This window comes from Piliocolobus tephrosceles, chromosome 14 (genome assembly GCF_002776525.5).
Source record: "Piliocolobus tephrosceles isolate RC106 chromosome 14, ASM277652v3, whole genome shotgun sequence".
NCBI lineage: Eukaryota > Metazoa > Chordata > Mammalia > Primates > Cercopithecidae > Piliocolobus > Piliocolobus tephrosceles.
Window position 1 is genome coordinate 9,375,133 of NC_045447.1, and position 11,218 is coordinate 9,386,350.

General features: G+C 53.8%; 1 protein-coding gene across 9 annotated transcripts in view; it reads right to left on the reverse strand.

Annotated features, from left to right (window-relative positions):
- MIGA2 (mitoguardin 2) overlaps positions 1-7,914 on the reverse strand; it is a 27,885-nt gene extending 19,971 nt beyond the window's left edge. For 6 of the 9 annotated variants that reach the window (XR_002732571.2, XR_004228462.1, XR_004228461.1 and 3 more), the window contains exons 1-3: positions 7,751-7,914; positions 4,687-4,925; positions 2,996-3,206 (exon numbers count right to left, since the gene is read on the reverse strand). Coding sequence is in view for 4 of the 9 variants with exons in the window: in XM_023216981.2 (XP_023072749.1) it covers positions 2,996-3,206; positions 4,687-4,925; positions 7,751-7,868 (568 nt within the window). In the remaining 5 variants the exon portion in view is untranslated. Of the gene's footprint in view, positions 1-2,995; positions 3,207-4,686; positions 4,926-7,414 lie in introns of all 9 variants that reach the window. The other 3 variants (XR_004228464.1, XR_004228463.1, XM_023216983.2) reach the window with 1 other exon arrangement.
- Between the last annotated feature and the right edge of the window lie 3,304 nt (positions 7,915-11,218).

Sequence of the window (11,218 nt, forward strand, 5' to 3'; positions counted from 1 at the left end):
CTTTTTTTTTTTTTTTTGAGAAGGAGTCTTGCTCTGTTGCCCGGGCTGGAGTGCAGTGGCCGGATCTCAGCTCACTGCAAGCTCCGCCTCCCGGGTTTCCGCCATTCTCCTGCCTCAGCCTCCGGAGTAGCTGGGACTACAGGCGCCCGCCACCTCACCCGGCTAGTTTTTTGTATTTTTTAGTAGAGACGGGGTTTCACCATGTTAGCCAGGATGGTCTCGATCTCCTGACCTCGTGATCCACCCGTCTCAGCCTCCCAAAGTGCTGGGATTACAGACTTGAGCCACCGCGCCCGGCCTGCTTTTGCTTCTTAAAACAAGTTTCGGCGGGGCACGGTGGCTCACACCTGTAACCCCAGCACTTTAGTAGGCCAAGGCGGGCAGATCTCTTGAGGCCAGGAGTTCAACACCAGCCTGGCCAACATGGTAAAAGCCCATGCCTACCAAAAATACAAAAATTAGCTGGGCATGGTGGTTCATGCCTGTAATTCCAGCTACTCGGGAGGCTGAGGCAGGAGAATCGCTAGAACCCGGAGGGCGGAGGCTGCAGTGAGTCGAGATCGTGCCATTGCACCCCAATCTGGGTGACAGAGTGAGACTCTGTTTCAAAAATAAATAAGTCTCCCAAGATAAGGACCAAGATGAGAACTCCTTGCCCTGGAAAGAGATCAAGACAACATTCCAATGTAGCAAACACGGGGTCCCTGTATTACAAGATTAATAGGAGCCCTAAGAGTTTTTACAACCACAGCAGCAGCCACAAAACAGAGCAGTGGCTACCAGAGCTAGGGTAGGAGAGGGGCTGACACAGGGCATTTAGAGAGTGATAGAACAGTTCTTTTGTTTAAGTTTTTTTTTTCTTTTTTTTTTTTTTTTAAGAGTAGTTAAGTGTAGTAGTGAGAAGAAGGGAAAAAGAGTAGACCGGGCACGGTGGCTCATGCCTGTAATCCCAGCCATTTGGGAGGCCGAGGTGGGCAGATCACAAGGTCAGGAGATCGAGACCATCCTGGCTAACACGGTAAAACCCCGTCTCTACTAAAACTACAAAAAAAAATTAGCCGGGTGTGGTGGCGGGCGCCTGTAGTCCCAGCTACTTGGGAGTCTGAGGCAGAATAGTGTGAACCTGGGAGGCAGAGCTTGCAGTGAGCAGAGATAGCGCCACTACACTCCAGCCTGGGCGACAGAGCGAGACTCTATCTCAAAAACAAACAAAAAAAAGAGTAGAAGAAGGGGCCGGACATGGTGGCTCACGTCTGTAATCCCAGCACTTTGGGAGGTCAAGGCGGGTGGATCACAAGGTCAGGAGTTCGAGACCAGCCTGGCTAACATGGCAAAACCCTGTCTCTACTAAAAATACAAAAATTAGCCAGGCACAGTTGCATGCATCTGTAATCCCTGCTACTCGGGAGGCTGAGGCAGGAGAATTGCTTGAAACCGGAAGACAGAGGCTGCAGTGAGCGGATATCAGGCTACTGTACTCCAGCCTGGGAAACATAAGCGAAACTCTATCTCAAAAAAAAAAAAAAAAGCGGGGTGGGTTGGCTCACGCCTGTAATCCCAGCACTTTGGGAGACTGAGGTGGGAGGATCAAGAGGTCAGGAGATAGAGACCATCCTGGCTAATACGGTGCAACCCCGTCTCTACTAAAAATGCAAAAAGTTAGCCAGGCATGGTGGCACACGCCTGTAATCCCAGCTACTCGGAAGGCTGAGGTAGGAGAATCGCTTGAACCCAGGATGCGGAGGTTACAGTGAGCCAAGATTGTGCCACAGCACTCCAGCCTGGGCGACAGTGTTAGACTCCGTCTCAAAAAAAAAAGAGTAGAAGGACGGCCGGACGCAGTGGCTCACACCTGTAATCCCAGCACTTTGGGAGGCTGAGACAGAGGGATCACTTGAGCTCAAGAGTTCGAGAACAGCCTGGCCAACATGGCGAAATCCCATCTCGACTAAAAATACAAAAATTAGCCAGGCATGGTGGCACATGCCTGTAGTTCCAGCTTCTCAAGAGGCTGAAGCAGGAGAATCGCTTGAACCTGGGAGGCTGAGGCTGCAGTGAACCGAGATTGTGCCACTGCCCTCCAGCCTGGGTGGCAGAGCAATACTCCGTCTCAAAAAAAAAAAAAAAGAGAATAGGAGTGTGATCTGTGAGTGTGAGCAACCAACTGAGTGAACTCACTACCTTCTAACCAGCTGAATGATTCCTAACTATGGTGGTGGTGGGATGACTCTGTGTCAAAGACTAAAGAATAGTATGCTAAAAAGTACGAATCTTACTACATGCAAATTAAATCTCAAATTTTTTTTTTTTTTTTTGAAACGGAGTCTCGCTCTGTCACCCAGGCTGGAGTACAGTGGTATGATCTCAGCTCACTGCAAGCTCCGCCTCCCAGGTTCACGCCATTCTCTTGCCTCAGCCTCCCGAGTAGCTGGGACTACAGGTGCCCGCCACCATGCCCGGCTAATTTTTTGTATTTTTAGTAGAGATGAGGTTTCACCGTGTTAGCCAGGATGGTCTCGATCTCCTGACCTCGTGACCCGCCCGCCTCGGCCTCCCAAAGGGCTGGGATTATAGGCATGAGCCACCGCGCCCGGCCTAAACCTCAATTTTGAAGAGAGAAGGGGATGGGAGAAATACCACGTGGTTCAAGAACAACATGGCCCTTCCTGCACCTCATCCTGGGGAACATCCCTCTCTGGACCCAGGAGCCACACCCCCAACCCACTCTGGACCTGGGTGCTCCCAAAGTGTCCTGAGCCAATGAGAACAACCAAAACCACCACCACCAACAGAGCACATGCATCCAACCGCATCACTCTCCAGTACAGTGGCTAGAGGAAGGGATGCTACTGTCATCCTGTTCACAGATGAGGAGACCTTGGCTCTGAGACAGGAAGTCACTGGCCCAAGATCCCCAGCTAGAGAGTGACCCAGCTGGGATATGACCCCAGGATGTGACCCCAGGTCAGGCCCATGCCCACCACCTCACACCTACCTTTCTTCACTGAAGGGACCTTCCTGGCCAAGAGGATAGGGAGCGGCACCGTGCCCAGCTGCTCCCCTCCCATCTCGGGACCAGCCTGCTTCTTCCTTCTCCGTCGCCTCTTCAGCTGGTGGGCAGCCAGGGCCAGGGCCACAGTCCCCAGGGCCGTGGCAAAGAGGACTTTCCGCAGGCCTGGCGTCAACCGTAGCTGGGAAAATGCAGACTGCAGGGAAGAAGAGACGCTGCCGGTTACACCTCCCTGGGTCCAAGGCAGCAGGACTGCCCCAGAGCACCTCAGGGACAGGACATACACCGGCCCTCTGGCACATCTGCCAACCAGATGAGAGACTGAGAGGCAGCTGCCCTAGACAGGGAACTTGACCAGCCTCCCTGAAACACGGACCACAAAAACATAAAGATGGCAAGATGCCAGTGCTGAGGAGGTGAGGTCTAAGGGCCGGCACCCTCAGTCATGATGACACGAGCTGCAGTGAGCAAGCACCAGCTATGCCTGGCACTGCACTAGGACCTAGCCTGGGGTACCCATCTGAGTCCCTGTCATTTCCAGACGAGGAACCTGAGGCTCACCCAGGTGAAGACACGTGCTCAGGGCAACAGAGGCAGACATGAAACCCAGATCTGCTGACCCCTGTTTCTCAGCGATGCCTCAAAGATGATGACACTCACTCACCAGCCACCCCATCTGAACACTTCCTACTGCTGCACCTCACCCTCTGCCCTCTGGGCCTGGGAGCCCCTCAGGTGGGACTGCAACCCACAGGGCAGATCTTTGGTCAAGAGCCCAGTCAGCCACAAACATGTGAGTTGCCAGGGGGGCACTGACCCCTTTTACAGACTGAGTAACTAAGGTCAAGAGTTCATATAGGACCAGGTGCAGTGGCTCATGCCTATAATCCCAGCACTTTAGGAGGCCAAGGTGGGTGGATGACTTGAGCCCAAGAGTTCAAGACCAGCCTGAGCAACATAGCAAGGCCCTATTTCTACCACAAAAAAACTTTTTTTGTTGTTGTTGAGATGCAGTCTTACTCTGTTGCCCAGGCTGGACTGCAGTGGTATGATCTTGGCTCACCGCAACCTCCACCTCCTGGGTTCAAGTGATCCTCCCGCCTCAGCCTCCCAAGTAGCTGGGATTACAGGCACCTGTCACCAGGCCCAGCTAAATATATATATATATATATTTTTGAGACAGTGTCTTGCTCTGTTGCCCAGGCTGGAGTGTAGTGGCACGATCTCAGCTCACGGCAACTTCCACCTCCTGGGTTCAAGCAATTCTCCTGTCTCAGCTTCCCAGGTAGCTGGGACTACAGGCACACACCACCATGCTTGGCTAATTTTTGTATTTTTAGTAGAGACAGGGTTTTACCACGTTGGCCAGGCTGGTCTCGAACTCCTGACCTCAGGTGATCCGCCTGTCTCGGCCTCCCAAAGTGCTGGGATTACAGGCGTGAACCACCGCACCTGGCCAAAACAATTTTTTTAATTAATTAAAAAAAAAAAGAGTTCATATAGTCTTAGGCTAAAGAACAGGCCTGAAGCCTCAGACAACAAACCCAGTCCAAAGAGGAGACACCAGAGGTCTGGCAAAGCAAGAACGAGGGTCAGTGTTTCTGGACACGGAGGAGCCCTGGGCTGAGCATGGAAGTGTTTCGCAGACCAGAAACACAACCCACTCCAATCCTTACCTGCCCAAACGTCGTGTACAGGAACACGGGGATCTCGGCCACCGTCATGGCCAGGGCCTGGATCATGGACGTGCCCTCGGCCCTCCGGAATGCCATGGCAGGGCCAATGCCCCAGGCAAAGTCCTCAGGGCCAAGAGCTTCCAAGGAGAACGTCTTCAACTGGTTGCCAGCTGCGTCCTGGGCACCATCCACGCCCCAGAAGGACAGGAACACACATACCAGAGGGCCCCTCCACAGAGCTAAGAGACAGACGACCAACACAGAGAAGAGAACGTGCACACGGGAACACGCAGAAATGCACACAAGAGCATCCATGGGGGAGGAGGCGGGAGCAAAGCTTGCCTCTGGAACCCCAGGTCTGGAATCAGGCCGCAGGCCTCTGCATCTGCCCACCAGCGGGCAGCCCCACGCCCACAGACTCTCTGCCTACCAGGGGCCCTGCAAGTGGAAACATCTCTGGCCAGCCAGCCCAGGAGAGGACCCAGAACCTGAGAGGTAAACAGGTCACTCTCAGACTTAGGGCTTTCAGCCATATTTTCTCTACCTTTTTCAACCCATGGACCATTTGCTAAGCAAAAATCTTAGGCCCCAGACTGAGAATCATTGCATCTTTTTACCTCCCACAAAGTTAAGAATGTTTCCTTGCTGGGCACTGTGGCTCACGCCTGTAATCCCAGCACTTTGGGAGGCCGAGGCGGGCAGATTACCTGAGGTCAGGACTTCGAGACTGGCCTGATCAACATGGTGAAACTCCATCTCTACTAAAAATACAAAAATTAGCCAGTGTGGTGGCACGTGCCTGAAATCCCAGCTACTTGGGAGGCTGAGGCAGGAGAATCGCTTGAATCCAGGAGGCAGAGGTTGCAGTGAGCCTAGATGGTGCCACTGCACTCCAGCCTGGGTGACAGAGCGAGACTCTGCCTCAAAAAAAAAAAAAAAAAAAAGACAAACAAAAAAAGGATTCTGTGAAGTTGATGCCACCCACCTTCCCCCCAGCCTCACCTCTGGTTTCTGATGAGGAAACTGAATCTCAGACAAGCTAAGTTAGGAGTCCAAAGTCACATAGCTGGTACATGGTAGAGTAAGACTTTGTGCTCAGTGCAACCCTTTTTGCTAAATTTGACATGCAGCAGGAAGTAGCAAGCCCCAGCAGACCACAGAGTACTGGGCAGCTTTCCCCTGGACCTCGGGAAATACTCCCCTCCCTCACAGGGTACCCCATTGCCCCTTCCCAAGGCCAGGAAATAAGTGGCTTGATCACACCTAGCCTGGACCCCAAGACCCAGCAGGGTGCTCCCCCACTTCCAGCTCCAAGCCCGAGGATGCCTTCAAGGTCTCCCGGGACCTCAAGCGGAAGGAACACACAGGACAGGACCGACCCTGTCTCCCTGGGATGACGGCCAAAGTCACTGGGCCAGCAGAAGAAACAGCTTCTCCCCAGTGAGTGGGAAGGACTGAGGAGCCTGTCAGTCTAGCTCTAGGACTAGGGGGGGGTGTGAGACAGGAGGGGCGGGCAGGGTGATGTTCTGGGGCTAAGGAAGCTTCCAGGTTGTCAAAGGTAGAGACATCCTACCAGGAGGCTGTGAATTGAGCTACGTGACCCACAGTGGTCAGGACCTAGGTCAATACGGTAAGCCACATCCCCCTACCCCTCACCCCAACCCCAGGCTGGCTCAGGTCTCAGAAAGAGGGAAGGTAAGAACATCAGAGGGCCAGCAGCTACTATTTCCCAAGCCCTTACTCCAGGCTAGACTCAGAACAGGCTCTCCACGACAGGCTTTGGGTCCAGTCCTCTCAGAACCCTCGCAAGGACCAATGTTTATCTCAAGGATGGGGAAACGCGGAGGCTCTGAGATGAGGCGGCCTGCCTGAGGTCACTGAGCGCTAAGCGGCCAAGCTCTGGGGGATCTCGAGACCGTGGTAGTGTTTCCCAGCTGCTGCCAGCTACGACTGCCACTGCTCCTTCCAGGCCACACCTGTAGGACTTCTGGGCCTCTAAGTGAGAAGCCCACATGGCATTAAAGATGAGCCTGAACACATGCTCCAGGGGTGACTGAGGCCCACTGTTTGCAGGAGAGACCAGAGCAGCCCCTTGTCCCCACCGGAAGGCAGATCCTGCAGCTGCAAGGTAACACCACCAGCCCCCAAGCCTGCTTCACTCCAGGGATGGATCCAAATCCAGTCAACCCACACTGTGCCTGTCCCCCTGGCACCCTGGCCATCCCCCAGGGCCTAAGGTGAGACCCCTCCACCTCCTCTCCACAATGAAAAGTTCACAGCAATGTCCCCTACCAAATGGACACTTCTACTGCTGTGCAGGGCCTGGCCCCACTTGGGCAGCCATCTCTTGTGCCCTACAATCTTAGGCAGACCCCTCCTCATTCCACCGTCACCACAGCACTTACAGCACCCTCAGCCTGGGTGTCTAAGCTTATCAACCCACGCGCCTCCTCCCCTGCGCTAGGCAACCCCACTAATGAATCTGGCCTGTGCACTCGCTCATTCCGCCTGGACCCCAACAACGTCCCCGACTCCCTTGAGCCACTCTGCCCAGTCTCCTAGTCACCCCATGCCGGACCCCTCAACAGTCCCACCATGCCGGGCACTGGGCACCCCCGCGCTGGACCTCAGCAATATCCCTGTCTTCAGAAATTGCTCACTCCACCCCAGACATCTTGGGCAGCCCCTTCTTCTCTTGCCCCCACCCCGGAATATCCTTGAAACTCACCCAAGTACCCTCTGGCGCCGCTCACGGCCAGCACACCTGCTCCTTCCATCCCGGGTGCTTTCCCCGCCTCGGATCGGGTACCTGCGCGCCTGCTCCAATCCCCGCCACGTTCCAGGCCTGGGCATCACCTCCCTGACCCAAGTACCTTCTCGTTCCACTCCCAAGCAAGGCACCCTCTCGCACCGTCCCTGGCCCGGGTACCCACTCATTCCAAACCCGGCACCTTCCCGGTCCAGTTGGGCCCGGACACCCGCGCTCACTCGGTCCTCTGCTCAAGTCCCGGGCCCTGCCGCGCTGCCCGACCGCCTTGGGGGCTCAGCCCGGGCCGATACTCACCCGGGATCCCATCGCTACGGAAGGGCAGCGTCTCCTTCCCCTGCAGCTGCGCAACCAAACCGAGGCCGTCGGAGGCGTGGCCTAGCGCCAGGCCCACCCGTTTCTGGCCAATGAGCATCGCTAAGTCGCTCAGGGCCGCCTCAGCCTCTGGCCAATTAGGCGGGTCATGTGACCAAGCTGATAGCCCGCCTCTCCCGCCCTCTTCCCCGCCCCCTAGTGCGGTTGAACCGCGAAAGTGGTCTCTTTTCTTCTACTATTGGCCATTCAGATTAGATCGACACGGGCGGCTGGGTGGGGCGGGGCCACTCTTAAAGCGGCTGAAGCGGAACAGCCAGCCCTCGGAAGTGCTTTCTTGGAGGACGCCGAAGCAGCCTGTCCTCTCACATTAAGATCCTCTACTCTTGTCGTTCCCTACAACAAATCCTTCCCACTCTCCAGGCGACCATTTTCAAATACTACCGCCCCTGACTTCCCGCAGCATGCTCTTATACTGTCCCCATTCTCCCCCTTGTTCTGGAGTTGTTTGCCAAAGTGCCAGGTCTCGCCTGCTAGACAGTGTCTCTGAGAGCTGGAGTCAAGGGGTCTTCAGTTCTGGCCACCTATCTGGGTCTTACACTAAACACCAGGATTGGGATCAGGCCGACCTGAGATGGAATCAAGTGTTGCCACTTCAGTTCTCTAGAGTTTACCCCTGTGTGAAATGAAATAGGGATGAGGCCGGGCGCAGTGGCTCACGCCTGTAATCCCAGCACTTTGGAAGGCCGAGGTGGGTGGATCACGAGGTCAGGAGTTCGAGACCAGCCTGTCCCAACATGGTGAAACCCTGTCTCCACTAAAGATAAAAAAAAAAAAATTAGCCAGGTGTGGTGGCACACACCTGTAATCCCAGCTACTCAGGAGGCTGAGGCAGGAGAATCTCTTGAACCCGGGAGGCAAAGGTTGCAGTGAGCTGAGATCCAACCATTGCACTCCAACCTGGGCCACAGGGTGAGACTCCATCTAAAGAAAAAAGAAATAGGGATAAAATTTTTCCCTTTCCTGAATCACAGGGTTTTGGTGAGCATGAAAAGAGGACGGAGTGTCAGCCCTTCCATAACTGTGAAGAGCCAGGCACAAGTACGTTTTAAAATTGCAATTGTCGGCTGGGAGTGGTGGCTCATGCCTCTATTCCCAGCACTTTGAGAAGCTGAGGTGATGGATCACTTGAGATCAGGAGTTCGAGACCAGCCTGGCCAACATGGTGAAAACCCGTCTCTACTAAAAATACAAAAGTTGGCCGGGTATAGTGGCACACACCTATAATCCCAGCTACTTGGGAGGCTGAGGCAAGAGAATTGCTTGAGCCAGGAGGCGGAACTTGCAGTGAACCAAGATCGCACCACTGCACTTCAGCCTAAGCAACAGAGCGAGACTCTATCTCAAAAAAAAAAAAAAAAAGCACAGGAGCAGTGGCTCACGCCTGTAATCCCAGCACTTTGGGAGGCCAAGGCAGGTGGATCACAAGGTCAGGAGATCGAGACCATCCTGCCCAACATGGTGAAACCCCAGCACGGTGGCATGTGCCTGTAGTCCCAGCTATTCAGGAGGCTGAGGCAGGAGAATCACTTGAAACCAGGAGGCGGAGGTTGCATTGAGCCGAGATCGCACCACTGCTCTCCAGCCTGGGTGACAGAGCAAGATTCCATCTCAAAAAAAAAAAAAAAGGAAAATTATAATTGTCAGTAAAGCCACATTCCTTCATTCATTCAACTAATGTTTTCTGTCTGCCAGCCTTTTGGCTGGACATGGGAGCTCAGTGGTGGACAGGAGGCAGGTATGTGGTGGCCCCAGGGGAGTTCATTGTCTGGGGAGCGGATACTTAATCACAATCCCCTGTGATGGTTACTCTAATGTAGGAATGTGGGATACCAAGGAGACACCTGGGCTTGCCTGGGGAGGTGAGAGGCTCCAGAAAGAAAAGGGGGGTCCAAGGCCGGATGTGGTGGCTCATGTCTGTAATCCCAGCACTTTGAGAGACCGAGGAGGGCGGATCATGAGGTCAGGAGTTCGAGACCAGCCTGACAAACACGATGAAATTAGCCAGGCACGGTGGCGTGCCCTGTCTATGTCGGCCCGCCATGCTCAGCCCCTTGTGGGAGCGAGCATGTGGGTGGCAAGTGCAGGATCCGGCTGGCTGCTTTGGGCGTGGGCAAAAGGAGGCTCCATGCAGGCCCCATGGCGGTGCCCAGGTTGGGGTGCCTGCAAACCCTGAAGCCCCAGAGTACATGTTACAGTGCTCTCTTAGCTCTGCTGTCCATGGACGGCAGTGTGTTATCAGCTCGGTAGGCTCCTTGCTTTACCGTGTGGGGTGGCTGCCCTCCACCAGTGACAGCAGAGGGCCAGCATGACAACCTTTTTCGGGTACCCGCAGTTGGTGAGTCCTGAGCTCTCATCCAGTGTCCAAGAATGAGGTCACCTGGACACTTGAAGGATAGTGAAAGAGGATAATTTTATTTTATTTTGTTTTATTTTATTTTTATTTATTTATTTATTTTTTTGAGATGGAGTCTTCCTCTGTGCCCAGGCTGGAGTGCAGTGGCCCGATCTCGGCTCACTGCAACCTCTGCCTCCCATGTTCAAGTGGTTCTCCTGCCTCAGCCTCCCAAATAGCTGGGACTACAGGCGCCTGCCACCACCACGCCCAGCTAATTTTTTGTATTTTTAGTTGAGATGGGGTTTCACCACGTTAGCCAGGATGGTCTCCATCTCCTGACCTTGTGATCTGCCAGCCTCGGCCTCCCAAAGTGCTGGGATTACAGGTGTGAGCCACCGCGCCCAGCGAGAATTTTATTAAGCAGTAGAAATGACTCTCAGCAGAGAGGTGAACTGGAAAGCAGATAGAACGGGTAGGTAATCCTCCCCTGAAGCTTTGCCACTCCAGATGGCTCTTCCCTGTAGTCAAGCCATCTCCCTGAAGTTAAGTCATTTCTCCTCTGAAGTCCAGCCTCTTCACTCTGAAGGAAAGTCGCCTCTCTCCAGTCAAGCCACTTCTCTCTCCCTACCAACTGAGTCTGGGGTCTTGGGGGGGTCTTTAAAGGTACGGGATGGGAGGTGGGGTGGGCTGCAGGTAGTTTTGGAAATGGCAATATTTGATTGGTAAAAAGGCACTATTCAGAAAGAACCAATCAGGAGAGAGCAGGCAAACGGATAGAAGTTCTCACTTTGGGCCACAGGATTCAGGCTTTTCAGCTGGAAAGTAGGGTTCTTCCAGGGACCTGCCCCTGTCTGCTTAGTGTTTCTCTGCCTTCTGCCTCTGTCAAAGGCATGCTTCTCAGTTTGTGGGATGATCACCTTGCAGTATGTACCCTTTTATAAGAAATAAAATCTTCTTTCCTTCTCTAAACGTATACATCTTGATTTTTTTTTTTTTTTTTTTTGAGATTGCGTTTCGCTTTTTTTTTTTTTTTTTTGAGGCGGAGTCTTGCTCTG